The sequence below is a fragment of the Pan paniscus genome, chromosome 6 (assembly GCF_029289425.2).
Source record: "Pan paniscus chromosome 6, NHGRI_mPanPan1-v2.0_pri, whole genome shotgun sequence".
Taxonomy (NCBI): domain Eukaryota; kingdom Metazoa; phylum Chordata; class Mammalia; order Primates; family Hominidae; genus Pan; species Pan paniscus.
In genome coordinates this window covers 193686563-193707378 of record NC_073255.2, presented here as the reverse complement: position 1 = coordinate 193707378, position 20816 = coordinate 193686563, and the positions used below count along the sequence as shown (strand labels likewise).

General features: G+C 43.2%; 1 protein-coding gene across 1 annotated transcript in view; it reads right to left on the bottom strand.

Annotated features, from left to right (window-relative positions):
* The window catches only part of UBE3C (ubiquitin protein ligase E3C), a 131628-nt gene that overhangs the window by 6963 nt on the left and 103849 nt on the right, over positions 1–20816 (bottom strand). The window contains exons 19-22 of the mRNA XM_034965364.3: positions 14197–14409; positions 8624–8812; positions 8456–8522; positions 5719–5849 (exon numbers count right to left, since the gene is read on the bottom strand). Of these exons, the coding sequence (XP_034821255.1) occupies positions 5719–5849; positions 8456–8522; positions 8624–8812; positions 14197–14409 (600 nt within the window). The remainder of the gene's footprint in view (positions 1–5718; positions 5850–8455; positions 8523–8623; positions 8813–14196; positions 14410–20816) is intronic.

Genomic DNA, 20816 nt, shown 5'->3' with positions numbered 1-20816 from the left:
GCATATAATTTATGTTAAGGGTAAAACTAGTAAGAGCACAGCCCACAAAATGCTATGAAGAGGATGGGCGCGGTGGCTCATGCCTGTAATCCCAGCACTTTGGGAGGCTGAGGTGGGTGGATCACCAGAGGTCAGGAGTTCGAGACCAGCCTGGCCAACATGGTGAAATCCTGCCTCTACTAAAAATGCAAAAAAATTAGCTGGGGGTGGTGGTAGGTGCCTGTAATCCCACCTACTCGGGAGGCTGTGGCAGGAGAATCACTTGAACCCAGGAGGCAGAGGTTGCAGTGAGCTGAGATGGGCCATTGTACTCCAGCCTGGGCAACAGGAGCGAAACTCTATCTCAAAAAAAAAAAAAAAAAAAAAAGCCTATGAAGAGACTTACATGATTCTTATTACTGATCTTTGTAGGTCTCTTTACTGTTAAATGTAAACTTCATTAAAAAATATATATGTGGCATATAATATGTGCTAAAATCCATTGTCTTTTTTTTCTAATTATAGTTTATTTGCTCCTTTAAATCTCTCATAAAAATGTTAGAATGAGAACCAAAGGAGAACCAGAAATAACATTTATTACACTTATTATTCAGCATTCTGAGTACATGAGGGCAATAATTTTCACAAATGCTTGAATATACTAAAAAGGAAGCATTGCATTTTTGAAACAGAAAAGGATCTCTGAATGAAGGGGTCAGTGACTGCTGGCAAAGTCACTGGATAAATGAAAAGCTTAAAATATATTTTGCAATTAAATGCCACATTTTAGTGTTTCTTTCATAACGCTAATTGAATTTCCTACTTGGAGACTTAAAAGTAAAAAAATGAAGTTCTTCACTGAAATCTGAGTCAAGGGCACCATTTTGTGCATAATTAAATACAGTACAACGGGAATTTGCATTAATTCAGAGTGAGAAAAATCATTAATTTATTATGTGGCCTGATGGTAACTTAACAATTTTCTACAGCACTTTAATGATTTTTTGTCTGTAACAATCACATTTATTAAACATATTAAACTTTAATTAGCTTTAGCAGATGTTATTCTTCTCCAATAATCTGGCACTAAGGAGTTTCATAACTTTAAAATTATGCCTGCCTGCCTTTGCTATTTATAGTACTTCAACTGAAAGACATTCTCTTCCTTTAAGTCTACATTAATTCTGCAGCCCTGGCAAATCCAGGCATACTAAGCTAACCGGAAAGCCTAAATATTAAGATGATTTTTCCAAACTGGATGTCTAACATATAACAACTTCAAAAACACTTATCATGGAAAAATCAATTAAATTTCACATATGTTAGAACATTGAGAAAAATTAAAAAACAGGAAGACCGTCTCATGGATGCTCAAAGTGTTTTCCACGGTATAACTCAATTATGATTGTGCGGGGTCTTGACTGGGGTAGGATTTTCCCTTTTAGTCTATTTGGGATTTTTTTTTTTTTTTTTTTTTCAGACAGAGTTTTGCTCTTGTCGCCCAGGCTGGAGTGCAATGGTGCAATCTTGGTTCACTGCAACCTCCACCTTCCGGGTTCAAGCCATTCTCCTGCCTCAGCCTCCCAAGTAGCTGGGACTACAGGCATGCACCACCATGCCCGGCTGATTTTTTTTTTGTATTTAGTAGAGACGGGGTTTCATCATGTTGGTCAGGTTCGTCTTGAACTCCTGGCCTCAGGGGATCCACCCGCCTTGGCCTCCCAAAGTGCTGGGATTACAGGTGTGAGCCACCGCACCTGGCCAGTCTATTTGGGATTTTAAAAGCTCATGTAAATCCCTCTACTTCTGTTCCCCTAAACCTACGACGCTCATGCAGCACAAGTGGCCATGCACGAACCCGGAGGCATCACGGAGGTGGAGAAGGCTCTCGCACTCCTAGGCACACGTTATTGCTGGCTCTTTAGTTGGCTGTCAGAATGTCTAGAACCTACGTCTGGCAGGACTTCTAATTTTTATTGCTACTCACATGATTAGCATTATCTAATTAGCCAGGAGCTGACAAAAGTCTCTGCATCTTCCAGTGTTTTGATGGGAGCAGGTCCCCCAAACTTCCTTTTATGAAACTAGATGAGATGCATAATTTTCTTATCTCTAGCTTTGGAACAAGCCAGTTTTGAAACAAAGATACTAGAAGCCTTGTCTATCATAATAAATGTTAATGACAAAATTACCAAATGGCATTAAAATCTTTACCGATAAAAAGTCGTCTGCACGCCTCACCTGCAGTCCTCCTGCTCTTTAGTCCCCAGCACAGCAAGCCCTCCAGACTCTGCCACCACACAGGCAGCACCCAGCTTTCCCTGCGCTCGAGAGATTCTCCTATCTGGTCACATGGGTCATGCTTCAAACTCTGAAGGGGACCCATCTATTTCTTCACACGCAAACCTGGACGTGCCACTAAACCCTTCTGGGTCACTCCGTTTAGGTGTGTTGCTTGTAGGCGGCAGCGTTTTCCTGGCCCTGTCTCAAAGTCTTTTTCTTTTAATAGGTCAGTTTCTCCGCACTCTCTGTTTTAACATTCAGGCTTCTCTCATTTTATGCCTTCTATTTTACGATTCTGAATGTTACTTCCCACCCCCACCCCCCATATCTGGTAAATAGAGTTGGTTCTGTTTGTCTTGTTTTGTTTGCATGGTTATTTTTTCTCTCCAACAATTTGGAAGATTATCATTTCTACTAATATCATTGAGTGATGGTATTCACTAACACGTTTAAGTTTATACGTCTTTATTATTCATTACTTCTAGAACATAACGGCGTCGATGATTGACCTATTTGAAACAAACTCACTGCACTTAGGCCTCACTTCTTTCCACCTCTCTACTGGGTCCCAACTCCAGTTCTGAGGGCACTTACTGAGATGCTGTGTTAGTTTATAGTCAATTTTTAAGAACAGCTTAATTGAGGTGTACTTGACTTACTATAAGATTATCCCTTTAAATGTACAATCCAATGATTTTAGCAAATTTACAGAGTTCCGCAGCGACCCCCACAATCCGGTTTTGGGTCGCTCCACTTCTCCGAAGCTCCCGCTGCCACCTCCAGCCCTGTGCAGCCCCTGACCCGCTCTGTGTCTCTAAATGTGCCTTTCAAAGGACAGTTTATCCGAGTGGAATTACATATAATAATACGTAGTCTTGTGTCTTGCTTCGTTCACTTAGCACAGTGTTTTCAATGTTCATACACAGTGTAGTAGATATCATTTATTCCTTTTAAATTCTAAATATCTCTTAATCTATAGTATTTACTAGCAGTTCATGTACTGTGAATTATTTCGTTTTTGGCCATTATGAAGGCTTGCTCTGAACATTCATAAACACACTGTGTGAAAATATGTTGCCATCTGTACACTCCCAACGGTGGGGCTGCGACATCACATTGACGAACATTCTCAAGATAACTTGCCTGCACCCCTTGAAAATGGGGGTACAGAAGAAAGGAAACTAAAGAGCATGCCAATTAAATGCAACGTGTGGTCCTGGATCAGATTCTATGAAGGACATGAAGGGACAACCGGCCTAACACCTGAAGAGCTGGTCACAACGTGACTGCGGGGTTCCGCTCCCACTGAGCGCTGACTCAGGTCTGAGTGGGGCCTGAAAATGTTCATTTTTAACATGTGCTCAAGTGATGCTGCAGCTGCTGGTCCCAGGACCACACTGTGCAGCCAGTGGATTCGATAAGGTTTAAGTGCCGTATGTCAGAGTTCAATTTCCTGACTTGCAATAATTTAATTGTGGCCTTTTAAAAACTGTCTCTGTTCTTAGGAAGTATGTGCTGAGATATTTAGGGAAGACCTCATGTCTTCAACCTATTCTCAAATGACTCAGGAAAGAAATGCATGAAAAGAATGATAAAGTAAATGTAGCAAAATGTTAACAATTGGTCAGTGCGGGTTTAGAAGTTATTTGGTCAATTCTCACAACTTTTCTATACATTTAAAATAGTTTCAAAGTAAAAAGTTAAAGAATAGCTTCACTCAGAAATATAAAAAAATACTTGGGGGGCTGGGCATGATGGCTCATACCCGTAATCCCAGCACTTTGTGAGGCTGAGGTGGGCGGATCACCTGAGGTCAGGAGTTTGAGACCAGCCTGGCCAACATGGTGAAACCCCGTCTCTACTAAAAATACAAAAATTAGCTGGGCATGGAGGCGCACGCCTGTAATCACAGCTATTCAGGAGGCTGAGGCAGGAAAATTGCTTGACCCTGTGAGGCAGAGGTTGCAGTGAGCGGAGATCACGCCATTGCCCTCTGCACTCCAGCCTGGGCGACAGAGTAAAACTCCGTCTCAAAAACAAAGAAACAAACAAAACAGCAACAACAACAACAAAGCAAAAAACCTTAACATTACTTTTTCCCCCTTGAGACAGGATCTCGCTACTACATTGCCCAGGTTGGTCTTAAACTCCTGGGCTCAACTAATCCTCCTACCTCAGCCTCAAGAGTAGCTGGGACTATATGAGTGTGCAGGAACTCTTTCTGGTTGAAGGTTATTTGAAGGTGAATGCCAGCTGGGCATGCTGTGGTGGCTCACACCTGTCATCCCAGCACCTTGGGAGGCTGAAGTGAAAGGGTTTCTTGGGCCCAGGAGTTGGAGGCCAGCCTGGGGAATACAGTGAAACCCTTCTCTACAAAAAATCAAAATATCAGCCAGGCATGGTGGTACATGCCTGTAGTCCCAGCTACTTGGGAGGCTGAGGTGGGCAGATTGCTTCAGCCTGGGTGGCTGCGGCTGCAGTGAGCCGTGATCACACCACTGCACTCCAGCCTGGGTGATACAGCGAGTGCTCATCTTACTTAAAAAAAAAAAAGAAAAAAGGAAAAAAGAAAGTGAATGCCTATGAAGTTTCATAAGCACAAGTCACATACAGTACTTATCTAATTATATATTATTCTATAATATATATACCACTGTGTGCATTTTTAAATGTTAATATGGCTTTATTTTAATTTACAGTGAATACAGGAATTATGATTAGACGTTCCTGAGGCAATTTTTTTTTTTTTTTTTTTTTTTGGAGACAGGGTCTCACTCTGTCACCCAGGCTGGAGTGCAGTGCAGTGGTGCAATCTCGGCTCACTGCAACCTCCACCTCCTGGGTTCAAGCAATTCTCGTGCCTCAGCCTCCCAAGTAACTGGGATTACAGGCACAGGGAACCATGCCTGGCTCATTTTTCTGTATTTTTAGCAAAGACAGGGTTTCATCATGTTGACCAGGCTGGTCTCGAACTCCTGACTTCAAATGATCCATCTGCCTGAGGCAATTTTAATTGCTAAAAATAAGCCAAATTACGTAAGATCAACATTAATTTCCAGAAGTGGTAAAATAAGGCTCAGTAGCATATACACTCCATCAACATCTCTACGTTGTACCCGCTTCAGTTCAGTAGCAAAAAGCCCAAGATGTGTTACAGATTTATGAGACTCATTATTAATATTGCAAATAGTCCCTCCAAATGTAGGGTTTGTTCACAGGCAATCATAACCACAATGTGTAACTATCATATGAATAGGTTATTGTGAACAAACAAAAAAAGCAACCCCAAATAAAACTAGCACCAAAATATATACATCATAACCAGTACTTAATTAAAAATCTAGCTGAAGATAAAAACAAAAGTGTATGTAAAAGGACTTCATTTAACCCTACTGAATGTTCTGCTGCCTTTCTTATGAAGTGGTCTTTAAAGCAAATGTCATGAAAGTTGTGTACCTTAAACCCCAAGAGAGGGGGTCGAGAGCAGCTTGTTACAAACTTCAGCAGTTTGCGCTTTTCTTCATCAGTGAACCCTTCCACAACTCTCCAGAAGACCTTAATAACAGGATGGTCTGCAGAATAGCCTCCTATGGCAAAATGAACACATGCTTTATGAAATGCAAAGCACACCCACCCTTCAGGACCCACAGGGATTGGTCCAGACCCCCACGGAAACTAAAGTCCATGGATCCTCAAGTCCCTTCTCTAAAACGGCGTGGCATGTGTGTATCACCTGTGTACGTGCTGTGCACTTCCATGATCTCTAGAGCACTGGTACAATCCCATCTCATGCCGAGGCTGTGTAAATGGCTGTGACACTATATTGCTTAGCACACATTCAGTGCAGACACAACCATTGCTTTTTCCTCAAATATTTAAAATCTGCAATTGGTTGAAGCCATGGATGTGGACAGAACCCACAGATATGAAGGACCGATTGTAAATGCAAAAGCGGAATTCTCTGCCACCCCCCGCCCCCGCCCCACCCACCGCCAATTATGTGGAGGCGATGGGTAAAGTACAAGAAGGGGAGAGCAACTTAAGGAGGGTCAAAGCAGGGCCAGGCACAGTGGCTCACACCTGTAATCCCAGCACTTTGGGAGGCCCGGGCTGGCGGATCACTTGAGGTCGGGAGTTCGAGAGCAGCCTGGCCAACATGGTGAAACCCTGTCTCTACCAAATGTACAAAAATTTGCCGGATGTTGTGGCGCGCACCCGTAATCTCAGCTTCTTGGGAGGCTGAGGTGGGAGAATCACTTGAACCCAGAAGGCAGAGGCTGCAGTGAGCTGAGATTGCATCACTGCACTCCAGCCTGGGTGACAGGGTGAGATTCGCCCTCAAAATAAATAAATAAATACATAAAAAGCTAGAATAAGGATCACCCTGTAACTATAAAGATGAATGCGGGCACCAAGAGCTACTGCAGAGGAGCCTTATTTGAAGAACCGTGCTGCAGTTCAAAGCCACCGCTGAGCAGACGGCAGAGAAGGGGCTTGCACGTGGCCACAGATCTAACATGACAGACAATGGGTGTCTAGTACTAACACAGCTGGGTGTTTTCCCAGCATGATTTGGTGTCTAAATTAATTTTATCATCTTTCCTTCTAACTTATTATCATTCTGATATTAATACCATGGCTAACAACCAATCTCACTATATGATGAGACCACTATTCTAAAATGTAATGTCTGCCACTTACAGCTTTTAATCTAGTAAAGTGCTCCCTAAACCTAAAATAATTGCTGTATATTGTTCCCTCATTGTTAATATACTACAGAAATAACACCAATAAAATGTCTTAAGTGCATTAATTGGCACCAAAATGAATATAATATTTTAAACCTATTTACTGGCATAGCTGAGATTATTAAAGGTGCAAGCCCTCAGTGCAGATGAGTAATGAAAACAACCGAAGACAATCTCTTGGCAAAGGAAAGGTCAGACTGATTTCATTTCCTTAAACTTATGACCCGATCATGGGGACAACGTGACCTTAGGCATTATTTGCTTTTACATAAAGATTAGACTTCAGATGTAGGGCAATACAAACTACAGATAAGAGATACATACGCATGGATACACACAGGTATATGTAAAAATGATTTTTTGTAAATTTAGAGTTTTGCAACCATCAGCACAATCCAGTTTTAGAACATTTCCATTTCCTCAAAAAGCTCTCACTTGCACCCAGTAGACAGCTGGTGGGTATGTGGGGTTATCTCATTTGGATTTAAGTGGCATTTTTCTATAATGACTAATGGTGCTGAACATCGTTATCGTGTGCTTATTTGCTTACTGGCCATTTATCTATCTTCTTATGTTAAACATCTGTTTTTTTTTTGCCCATGTACGTTGTGTATGTATATATTTATTTATTTAGAGACAGGGTTTCACTCCTGTCACCCAGGCTGGAGTGCAGTGGCATGATCTCGGCTCACTGAGATCTCACGACCTCCGTCTCCCACCTCCAGTGATTCTCCTGCCTCAGCACCTGACGTAGATGGGACTGCAGGTGTGCGCCACCACGCCGGGACTGCAGGTGTGCGCCACCATGCCGGGACTGCAGGTGTGCGCCACCACGCTGGGACTGCAGGTGTATGCCACCACGCCCAGCTAATTTTTAGTAGAGATGGGATTTCGCCACATTGCCCAGGCTGGTTTCAAACTCCTGAGCTCAAGTGATCCACCTGCCCCGGCCTCCCAAAGGCTGGGATTACAGGCGTGAGCCACTGCACTCAGCCATCTGGTTTTTGAACCATGTACATTACCCCTACAAAAGAGTACAATAAAAATTACTTTGAGGCCAGGCATGGTGGCTCACGCCCATAATCCTGGCACTCTGGGGAGGCTGAGGGGGGTGGATCACTTGAGCTCAGGAGTTTGAAACCAGCCTGGCCAACATGGCAAAACCCTGTCTCTACTCAAAGTACAAAAATTAGTTGGGCCTGGTGGCAGGTGCCTGTAATCCCAGCTATTCGGGAGGCTGAGGCAGGAGAATTGCTTGAACCCGGGAGGCAAAGGTTTCAGTGAGCTGGGATCGCGCCACTGCACTCCAGCCTGGGCGACAAGAGTGAAACTCAGTCTGAAAAAAAAAATAAATTAATAAATTAATTAAAATAAAATAAAAATTACTTTGGAAATATGACCACCTGCAACATTTTCAGAAACAATAACTAGCAGTGATAACATACCTGAATAGTTTGTAAAGGATTTTAGGTCCTCTAGGCTTATGGGAACTTGTGCACCAGAAATTAATACCTAAGGAAAAAAGTTCAAATAATAACATTTGAGGTAAATTTTAAGAAAGCCTGTTCATTTCCTGTGACAAGTGTGTCCCAGAAAGTCAGCAGGTAGGGTACCTGAATTTCTTGCTGATCAAACATTCGGAGCCACTCGAGGCTGACGACATTGGCAAGGCCCTGGCGGAAAGCCAGGCAGTGCTGGCGGATCTGCCTGTTCAGCCTGTAGTCTGCCACCAAGTGGATGTACGCAATCCGGTTGGCGCTGGTGACAGGGATGTCTTTCCCACCGAATTTTAGTTCAACTACCTGGGAATACAAAACGTAAGGATCTCAAAATCCTCAAAGTATGATAATAGGTTAAAAAAAAAAAGCAAGAAACAAATGTTTTAAGGAAATAGGACTTGATGCTTTGTGAACAAGAATCTAAATACGAAAAAGTACCCGAGTATGCACAGCATTGTGCAGATGCCAAGATGCACCTCCAGGAAGAGTCTCCGAAGCCCAGCACCTTATTCTGTCTTTAAGATCACTAACCATCCATGTTTCCTCCGAAGCACTAGGGAATTGTGCACCAATGTCACCATGGCAATTTTACTTAAACAAAAATGAGAAATCACAGAGGGCAAAGACATGAAGCAAACAATCACCGTTAAGTCAGAAGAGAAAAAGCGACTCATTCTGGAGGAAACGCAAAGGCTGTAGTAAAGTGATTTCTCATTTTCATCCATATAAGCAGCACACACTTACCTGTATGCTTCCACAATGCCATTACTATAAAGCACTTTAATTACGATACAAAGGGTGGTGGTAACGATCAGTGATAATAGATCAGCCAATTTCTTATGTATATAAACAGAGTGAGTAAGAACACTTTTTATTAGTACATGGCTATACTCACAGAATTTGCAGGTATAACGTGGGGCTCCCATAAACACCACAAGAGTGCTCATGAGAAAAGCAACATAGCGGAAACACAGACCTGGGTCTTACTGTCCCCCACTTGTATGACAGACAAGTCACTTTACACCTTGAAACTTTTGGCCATTAATAAAATGGTGATATTTGTTTGTCTGACTTGGAATTGCTGTGATTATATGATTATATGAATTCATAAATACAAAACAGTACACGAGCAAAATACAATATAAACATGTAATCATAATTTATAAAGAGTGTATTTTAAATAAAAAAATTTTTAAAAAGTATTTATTAAGAAAACCAAAAAAACAGGCCGGGTATAGTGGCTCATGCCTCTAATCCCAGCACTGTGGGAGGCCAAGGCAGTAGGATCCCTTAAGCCCAGGAATTTGAGATAAGGCAAGACCCCCACCTGTATTTCTAAAACAAAACAAAAAAACAACAAAAACACCCCAACTGCATTCCTGGGGTTAGATGAGGGCAACCTATACTGTGGACAATGAAAATATAAAATAAGCCCAAAATAAATGAACAAAGACATTTCAACTTCCCTACCTTTCCATTCTTTTCTTTTCACAGCCTTCAGTTTTCCTGGTAGCTTTAATATTCCCAGAGTAACAGACAAGACTGCTGCCTCTGGGCAATGGCACTGATGTCCCAGTCTCTTACCATTTACAGAAAGATTGTTTCACAAATCTGCTAGAGAGCCTGACTTAAGTCATCCTACAGCTGATGGTTATAGGAGAGTCGTTTGCTGGTTCTCATTTTATATAGAATGTTCAAATTGAACTTGAATGTTCAACTTACCAGATCTGCTTCTTTTAACGTTTCACATTTTAAAGGATGATACAATTATTCTCAATAATTCACTTCCTAAGGTTTGGAACCATCAAGCCTAAGAACGGGCTTTCAATTCCATTGTCTTCATTCTGATTAAAGATTGTGTTCATTATCTTAATTCCTTTGCTTGTACTCAGCTGACAGTCCATCTGTTAACCAAGCCTCAGGAGGCTAGCTATTATATTTCAATATATAAAATACCACCCCTTCCTTTAAATGGATTAGAGGCAGGTAATAAATGATGATGTACTTGTATGATTTGGAAGACAAAGGACCAGTGAAGTTATCAGTTAAAGGAACTTCCAAGGCTCCCAATTACCTTGCCTGATCAGAAAAAACTGACATTTCTATAACTTTTTTTTTTTTTTGAGACAAGGTCTCACTCTGTCACCCATGCTGGAGTGCAGTGGAGCAATCTTGGCTCAGTGCAACCTCCACCATCTGGGTTCGAGAGATTCTTGTGCTTCAGCCTCCCGAGTAGCTGGGATTACAGGTGCACATCACCACGCCCGGCTCAGTTTTTTGTATTTTTAGTAGAGACAGGGTTTCACCATGTTGGCCAGGCTGGTCTGAACTCCTGACCTCAAATAATCTGCCTGCCTTGGCCTCCCAAAGTGCTGGGATTACAGCCATGAGCCACTGCGCCCAGCCCCTCTAATAACTTTTAAACGGTTACACTACTTTTAATTTAAAATTCTCTCTCAGGCTAAGCCTAAACAACTATGTGTACTTAAAAATCATGTCACATAAGTGCTAAATTTCAGATCTGAGGGACATATTTAAAATTTCCTCTAAATACAAATATATTTAACTGGAGCAGTTCTCAGGACAGCAAGATACCAAGAGCTGTCCTTTCTGCTCCTCCAGAAGGTCTATTTTCACTTGGAATCCATAAAGCCCCACAAGACACCACCGTACATGACCTACTTCCATTAGCTCTTTTCATCCTCCGGCACTCACACCCCTGTCTGAGATGAGGAAGGGTCTTGTGACTTCCTTAAGCCTCACAGAAAAGCGGCCAAACCGGGACCTGAACCAGGGTGTCGTGACTCAAGTCCAATCTTTTCTACCTAACAGATGATTATTTGTGGGTCCTTCTTAAACCCTTAGCGTTTTCTGCTAGAAAGAGTTCTATGTAAATTAGTCGTCTAAAATTTCATGGTCACTATTGAACAGATTAACAGCCAAATTGATTACACTGAAAAAAACAAATTTGAGAGCAGCACCATATTTTAAAAGGGATGATGAATTAACATAACCTGCTGACACAATAAAGTATTTGCATATTACAAGTCTTTAAATCATACTTTATAAACTTAAAAACTTGTAAGGAGGACTACCTATTTATTTCTACAGAAATCCTTAAGATCTCCCTCTAAATTAGGTGCTTCACTAGTGAATTTCTTAATTTTTCTCATTAGGCTCTTTAGTATAATTATTCTCATACATTATCTATAATTTTTTAACTCAGTGGGAATCTCTATGAATAATTGGAACATCTTAACTTCACACTTTTGCTTTTAACAGATTCCAGTATTATCGGCAGTGCTTTAATGGAATTCTTGCATATGCGACGTTTCACTATTAACATTTATTTCAGAAGGAAAAATGGGAAATACTCGCATTAGCAAAGGCCTCAGGCAGGTCACCACAACACTCACCGTCCGAAGGCTTTTATGCCATTTAGAAATCAGGCCACTAGGTGGTGCAAGACCTAGCAGCAAGCGACATCACTGGATGTCGAGTACTTCCTAATGACAGTAACAGCCCCCCCCCCCCCCCGCCAAATTATCTAAATTTCACATTGGTGAAAATTCAGCTCTATGGTATGGAAAAATATGCAGAAACAAAAGCAACTAAATAAGTTGTAACCAAATAAATATGGCTCTTGGACAGGCATGGTGGCTTGCATCTGTAATCCCAGCACTTTGGGAGGCTGAGGCAGGAGGATCACTTGAGCCCAGGACTTTGAGACCAGCCTGGACAACATAGGGAGACACCCATGTCTATAAAAAACACAAAAATTAGCCAGGAATGGTGGCTCATGCCTGTAATCCCAGCACTTTGGGAGGTTGAGGCAGGAGGATCGCTTGAGCTCAGGAATTTGAGATCAACCTGGGTAACACAGGGCAACACTATCTCTACAAAAAACACAAAAATTGGCCAGGTTTGGTGGTGTACGCCTGTAATCCCAGCTACTCAGGAGGCTGAGGGTGCAGTGAACCGAGATGCTATCACTAGACTCCTCCAGCCTGGGTGACAGAGTGAGACCCCGTCTCAAAACAATACAACAACAACAACAAAGCCCCACACGCTAAAGTAGACAGAACAGTGTATGAGCTCCCAACCCCACACAGCCAGTTCATCAGGCATCACACCTCCCGGCCAGTCTCTGGAACTGATAGCCCCACTTCCTGCCCCTGTTCTCACCACACAGGGTCAGTATCCCTTATCTGAGTGAAATACTTGGGCCAGAAGTGTTTGGATTTGTATTTTTTCCCCCCAAATTTTGGAATATTTGCATTATACTTATCAGTAAGAGTCCTTAATCCAAAAACCTGAAATGGTCCAATCAGCATTTCCTTTGAGCTTCATGTTGGCACTCAGAAAGTTTTGAATTTTGGAACATTTTGGATTTTCAGATTATGGATGCTCAGAGTGTATTTGAAGCAAATCCCAGATGTTACTAACTCATTAATAATTATTTTAGTATGCTGTATGTGGATGTTTATAACAGTAATATTCTTATTAGCCCAAACATAGGAACAACCCAAATGTCCATCAACCAGTAAAGACCTTGTGGTATATCCATATAATGGAATATCATTTGGCCAGAAAAGGAATGAAGTCCTGATCCATACAACTACAAGTGAAGGAAGACCACGTAAAAGGCTCTGTCGTGCCAGCCACAGTGGCTCACGCCTGTAATCCCAGCACTTCAGGAGGCCAAGGCAGGCAGATCACCTGAGGTCGGGAGTTCGAGACCAGCCTGACCAACATGGAGAAACCCCATCTCTACTAAAAATACAAAAATTAGCTGGGCGTGGTGGCGCATTGTAATCCCAGCTACTCGGGAAGCTGGGGCAGGAGAATCACTTGAACCCGGGAGGTGGAGGTTGTGGTGAGCCGAGATTGCGCCACTGCACTCCAGCCTGGGCAACAAGAGTGAAACTCCATCTCAAAAAAAAAAAAGACTCTATCGATGTGAAGTGTCCACAGCAGGCCCATGCAGAGACAGAGTGGACTGGTGGCTGCCTGCGGGAGGTGGGGGAGCCTGCTAATGGGTGCACGGTTGCTCTGTAGACCGAGGAAAATGTGCTAACATTGGCTAGCGTGATGATGGCTGCACACCTCTACGAATATACTAAAAACCACTGAATCATGTACTAAAAAGGGCAGATTTTATGGTATGTGAGTTACATGTTGATAAAGCTGTTATTAAGAAAATCAGTTTGAATCTCTAATATAGACCTTTCTTTTTTCTTTTTTAAAAAGGATGTAAGTAACAAAAGTAACCAGATGGGTAATGAACACACCCCCTAGACAGTGCTGGAGCAGCTGAGGTGGCTCTGAGCAGGCAAGGAGTGAGGACTAAGCAAGGGGTCCTGCCGGGAAGCTGCTGAACGGCCACCCCCAGCACCGGGAAGAGCCAGACAAGCAGCAAGCCTGGGCCGCAGCCTCGAGAGCGGAGCTCCGCAGGAGGGGCTGCCGGGCAGGAACAGGCTTCATGCGTGGGAGCAGGAACTGCACTCAGCTCAGACGCCAGGGCTAAGGTGCTTTGGAGCTATATGCTCCGACGTCTAACTCACAGCCACAGTCATTCTAGCTAAAATGTGCGGAAGTCAAACGCTGTAACACAAATGGACTTCCACACACAAGGAGATGCTGCTACTTCCTATACAGGTACGTGAATCCTCCTCCTGACCCCTCACCTGCGCCTCTCCCAGGTCATTGTTCACCACAGTGAAGTTCAGCCCAAGCTCCTCCACATCGTCTTCGTAGCTCTTCAGAAAGAGCAAATTCTTATACACCTCAGGGTCTAGGGAGGCGAGGTGGTGAATGTCCACATCGGCACTGGTTCCAAGCAACTTGGAAAGAAAGAAGCCCGCAAAGGGCAGCTCCACCAGCATGTTCTCATAGAGAGCCTTCAAAAGAGAACAGTGACAACGTTAGCATCGAATATACAAGCCTTCTACAAACAAAGAGCCATATGCTCAACTTGATATTAAACCCAATCCTAAGAGAGCAGGTATTTTCTCCTCATAGTACCGAAGATGGAAGCTGATATTCAGTGGGCAGGTACCGTGCTCCAGGATCCCATGCAGGCATTCAATGCACGCACTAAGCATGCAGAGAACTCTGGAACAGACCACCTAGGAGCGAAATCGTGGAATTATGAAGAGACAGATCCTTCTTGTGAGACAGAAGCCAACAAATGCTCCTCCTCAACAGAAGGATGGTGAATCCTTCAGGAACTGCAGGTTTGTTAGTCTCCCGAGGTGGCTACGGCAAATGATCACACACCGCGAGACTGAAAACCACATGAACTCACGGCCTCGCAGCTCCACAGGCCACAGGTCCAAGATCCAGGGGAGGAGCCCTCACTGCGTCTCCAGCTCCTGGTGTCTCAGGGTAACCCTCGGTGGGCCTTGGCTTGTGGCTCCCTTACCCACTTTCCTGTCTCCTCTCACAGGTATCTTCCCTGTGTGCTCTCTGGGTCTGAATCTCTTCTTTCTCTTATCAAGACACTAGTGACTGGATTTTGGGACCCACTCTAATTTACTATGACCTCATCTTAACTTGAGGAGGGTTAAGATGAGATGACCTCACCTAAACTTTGCAAAGACCCTGTTTCCAAACAAGGCCGTGCCCACAGGATGGGGTATTAGGATTTGAGCACAGTTTTTGGGGTCCCAGTTCATAACCGCATATGCCACTCTGCCCTGCAGCACAAAAGCAGCCATGGACAATGTGTCAATGAGTGAGGGTGGCTATGTTCCAAATTTGGGTTTCATGTGATTTTCACATGTCAAGAAATATTACTTATGCTCTTTTTTTTTTTGGAGACGGAGTCTTGCTCTGTTGCCCAGGCTGGAGTGCAGCCGCACGATCTCAGCTCACTGCAACCTCCGCCTCCCAGGTTCAAGCGATTCTCCTGCCTCAGCCTCCCCAGTAGCTGGGATTACAGGCATCCACCACCATGCCCAGCTAATTTTTGTATATTTAGTAGAGACGGGGTTTTGCCATATTGGCCAGGCTTTTCTCAAACTCCTGAGCTCAGGTGATCCACCCACTTCGGCCTCCCAGAGTGCTGGGATTATAGGTGTGAGCCATCCTGCCCGGCCAAAAGTTTTCTAATAAAGACAATAGAGACAACAGTTACCACTCCTTGAGCACTTACTAGGTACTAGGTGCCAGGCACTGTGCTAGACATGCAGTTAGACATTAATTATCTTGTTTCCATGTGGTCCATCTGGACAATTTTTTAACTTAAGGTAAAGGAATGGAAGTAAACAAGAAATCTCAATTTCCTCTACAAAAGCCATTCGTGTTAGAATATATCTAGTCAGGCCAGGTGCGGTGGCTCACGCCTGTAATCCCAGCACTTTGGGAGGCTGAGGCGGCTGGATCACCTGAGGTCAGGAGTTCCAGACCAACCGACATGGTGAAACCCCGTCTCTACTAAATAAAAAAAAATTAGCTACGTGTGGTGGCATATGCCTATAATCCCAGCTACTTGGGAGGTTGAGGCAGGAGAATCGCTTGAACCCGGGAGGTGGAGGTTGCAGTGAGCCGAGATTGTGCCACTGCACTCCAGTCTGGGCAACAAGAGCAAAAACTCCGTCTCAAAAAAAGAGAAAACATCCAGTCTTCAGAGAGATGTGTATTTACAGTGATCCTATTTTCCCAGGTCAAACAGAAGTAGTCTAATTACCCCCAGAGGGTGTGGAGAACAGGTGGAGAACAGTTTTAGAGAAAGAAACCCTCTCAACGAGGCAGTCACGGGCCTTCCTACTGTCTGGAGGTGCAGCACTGGAATTTTTGCCCAAGAATGAGGGACGGCAGGAAGGACAGAGAGAGGGAAGGTGAAGGCTGGACTAACCATACCTTGCAAATGACTACTATGAGCTGTGCTGCAGGAGATGCTGTGATAGACCCAGACCCTCTTTATCCTACTGTTTTAAGATTCAAGGGCTATGGTGCTACCCAGGGAATACCAAAATCAAAACAAAACTTTATGGGGTAGTCATTCATCCATGAGACAGTCAACTCAGAAGTCACCCTTCCAACCTAGAGGCCATCACCCAACCGTATCATGCACTGTAAATATTAGAGAGATCTGTGTGAATTAATAACATGGGAGTAAGTAGCTTCCAGAGAGCCGGGACTGTGCTTCTGCAAGCTTCCAGCAAAGGAGAAACATTTCAACTGTAAGCCACTGCTCCTGTGGGGAGTGAGTCCTTTGCTTAGTCATAGCTTCCAGCCAGTTACCGTATTTAGTAATAATCTACTTCGTATGTGTAGTCTATAAAATGCGCATCCTTAAATAAGTATTCCAGAACTTACACACTCCAACAGGGCATGCTCAGACACCCCTTGAGATTCACATTTTAAGGACTCGTCCACTGATACGACTGGAGAAAATGAGAAAATAGCTGTTGAGGTTTTCCCAAAAGCAAACATCTAGAGTACCACTGGCTTTTTGTTTCAGAAAATGACAGACATTGTGAAGAACGCTGTTTTTTTTTTGTTTTTTTTTTTTTGAGACGGAGTCTCCCTCTGTTGCCCAGGCTGGAGTGTGCAGTGGCACGATCTCGGCTCAATGCAGCCTCCGCCTCCCGAGTTCAAGCGATTCTCCTGTCTCAGTTTCCTGAGTAGCTGGGACTACAGGCGTGCACCACCAGGCCCAGCTAATTTTTGTATTTTTAGTAGAGATGGAGTTTCACCATATTGGCCAGGCTGGTCTCGAACTCCTGACTGAAGAATGCTGTTTTTTAAGGAGCTCAGGCGCATGTCTGATAACTAGAGCCGGCATAACATCCCCTCCAGGAAGACTGCGGCTGGCCTCTGCCAGGTAAACCAAAGTATTATGTCCTTGTGCTTTTATTTCTGATTTGAGGACTAATGATTACCCAATTAATTTTGAAAAGATAGCAAAAAAGGGTTTCTTAATGAGAGAATGAATAAAATGGCAACAGGCACATAGTCATCATCTCCTGATAATGCAAAGAAAGTTGTGTTGAAAAGTCACAGTTTGTTTAAAGTTAAGGATGGTTAATACTATTAACCTGGAGCACTGATAAACGGCATCACTTTGAAATGAATGACGAGTTCAAAGCCAAGGGGAACATTCTGCATACAACTACATGATTGATTCCAGGTGCTGAAGAAAAGCCCTCATTTGTACAGTGGACTTTAAAAGTAAACTGGAAGTGTAAATCATTTGATGTTCAATATATAAGGTCACTGTTTGCCATTTCTGCATTAGTAACAATAAACCAGTGAAACTAGTTAAATATATCAGAACTACCTGAATTTTAAACAGAAATCCCACTGTGACTCATAAAATGTAAATGCATAGGTACCATTTTTTACATAAGGCAGGTTTAAACCTTCAGAGCATTTAATATACAAGCACTAATAAATGATGGCACTAAAAACTATGATTGCATCAGCTAAATGGATTATAAATTAAATTTCCATAATGTATGCAACTGAGATACAAATGTAAGCATAAATCAAGGTATTTTCTAAACACAGGTTAATTATACAACTTCAAAAACTGCCTATTTTTTATGCAAAATAATCCACTTAGCATTTTTCACACTGGCCTTCTCAGCCAGCTGTACCACGCTTGTTCCTAGAAGCATATCAATAACTACTTGTCATGAAAAAAATAGCAATAGGTATATGGAAAAGACCTGTAACGAATTTTTCAACTGTCTGTCTTTTATGAATGTTTATAGCTAGAAATTGTGCCAAAATGATTTGAAATAAAAAGGATTAATTATAGTAGAAGCCTTTTAATATAAGTGAGTGCAGTCGCGACGCAATTAATGCAAATTGTGGCTCTATCAGAATAAATGTGAACCACATCACAGACCATTTCTGTTTGCCGCCAAATAACTTCAGTAATTTACTACATTAAGAATCAATAAAAAAAAATAATGCTTTTCAAATGCATCTCTATCAATCTTCAGGCAGCTCTAAAGTGAACATTTATAACTTAATCTAAAAACTATATAAGAGATGAGGTCTTGCTTTAAAGCCATCCTAACTGAGCAAGCAGATAATTTTAATTATTTCATATCATATTAACCATATAATTTAAAAAACAAAAAAGTAACATAAAATAAGAATGTATACTAATAGCAACACGCTATTTAATAATTGTGCTTCAGAATTAGTAAGTTGGAATTGAAAAACAAAGTCCCTTCAGTCACTGGGACCACTAGGGGCTTGTGTAACTAACTCTAAACTCCTAGGGGGCAGGAGATATACCTCATCTTTGTTTCTTTTTTTTCGAGACGGAGTTTCGCTCTATTGCCCAGGCTGGAGCCCAATGAATGGCACGATCTCAGCTCACTGCAACCTCCGCCTCCTGGGTTCAAGCGATTCTCCTGCCTCAGCCTCGTGAGCAGCTGGAATTACAAGTGCGCATACCATGCCCAGCAAATTTTTGTATTTTTAGTAGAGACAGGGTTTCCCCACGTTGGCCAGGATTGTCTTGAACTCCTGACCTCAGGTGCTCACCCGCCTCGGCCTCCCAAAGTGCTGGGATTACAGGTGTGAGCCACCGCGCCTGGCAACATACCTCATCTTTAATACAAGAGTCCAAATACAACATATGGTGCCCATTCATGTAACAAACATTTATTAAGTGCCAACTATATGTCAGGGACCACATTACATACTGGAATTCTGCATTCATGAATCTGTTTGCAAAAAAACCCTTTCATTCTTGTGTTAAGAGTTTTCGGATTGTGGGTTTCAGGTTATGTATACGTCAACACCCATTTCAAGTCCTAGATCTTCACAATCCTATTCCAGAGAGCTTTCTACACCATCAACTCCCGCAACACTTGGTCTACACAGCTACCCTGGCACTAAAAAATCCGTGTTGTCCCAGTGTCCCCTGCGCCTCACATGCAGGAACAGCAGCAGGAGGACACCAAGCTCCCTGGGAGGGGCCAGGCCGTGGGCCTCACTCTAATACTCCACTGGCAGGTGCCCTAAAGCCAATCTCTAAACGTGAGCTGAGGTGAACTCACTCCTCATTCAGCAGATGTCTACCACGGATAACTGAGCAGAGCCCACTAGCTGTTACTCAGAGACAAAGAGCAACTCTGCCTTGCAAATCCTGAACCACCACACCAGGACACGGGTGCTGCACTCTTACTTCTCTACAGAGGCTGCCCAAATCCCCAGCACGCAGAGCTGCCGAGGCCTCACAGTGCTCGTACCTTTTCTTCCTTGAGACCCTGGCACTCCATAAAGACAAGGAAAGCCTGCACAGATTGCCCTTCTCGTCTCCAACTCTGCTTTCACTTCGGAAGCCCTGCAGGGCACAGAGGATGGGGGATGGGAACCGTGGAGGAGACGTGCACATCTCCTGTCCTATTTTCCTCATAGTGGCTTCCAGCGATCGAGCCACAATATGATACATTTTGAGCAGCTTGGAGTTGACTCTTCCTTTTTTTTTTGAGATGGAGTTTCCCTCTTTCACCCAGGCTGGAGAGCAGTGGCACAATCTTGGCTCACCATAATCTCTGCCTTCCGGTTTCAAGCGATTTTCCTACCTCAGCCTCCCAAGTAGCTGGAATTAGAGGCAACCACCACCACGCCCAGCTTATTTTTGTATTTTGAGTAGAGACGGGGTTTCACCATGTTGGTCAGGCTGGTCTAGAACTCCTGACCTCGTGATTCTCCCGCCTTGGCCTCCCAAAGTGCTGGGATTACAGGCTTGAGCCACCAGACCTGGCTCGACCCTTCCTTTTTTTCCACGACTTCTAGTTCTATGGCTTCCAGGTTCAGGCTCCAAAACACAGAAACCCCTGACCCTGCTCACCAAAATATTTCTAGAAGATAAAAAACATCTTCATGAACAAGGAAGTTCGCTAAAGTAGCAAACCCATATTCCCACTTCCACTGACAAGAAGCAAACATCTGAGCATCTGAGGACAGTTTTACACTCCTGCTTCTGAAAGACAGTAGGAATTAAAAAAAAAAAAAAAAAAACAACTCAGGCTCAGTCTCAAGGTACCCCACATAACCAAGAACTATTTTCCACAATGAGAAGAAAACATCTTTCAAGTTTCAAAATTCTACTTTTGCCATATAGGAGAATAAAATATCAGACTAGAAATCTGTCGAGCCACCTCTTGAGAAATTTGAGGACACTGATGCCTTCGATGATAACAGATTTCGTTATCATCAGGTACTATGTTTCCCTAACAACAGCTCATGCTCTAATCGCTATACTCCTTCCAGCTTTAGAACGATAGCATCCATGAACTCCGATTGATACTGACTGCTGCTTTCTCTAACTTCT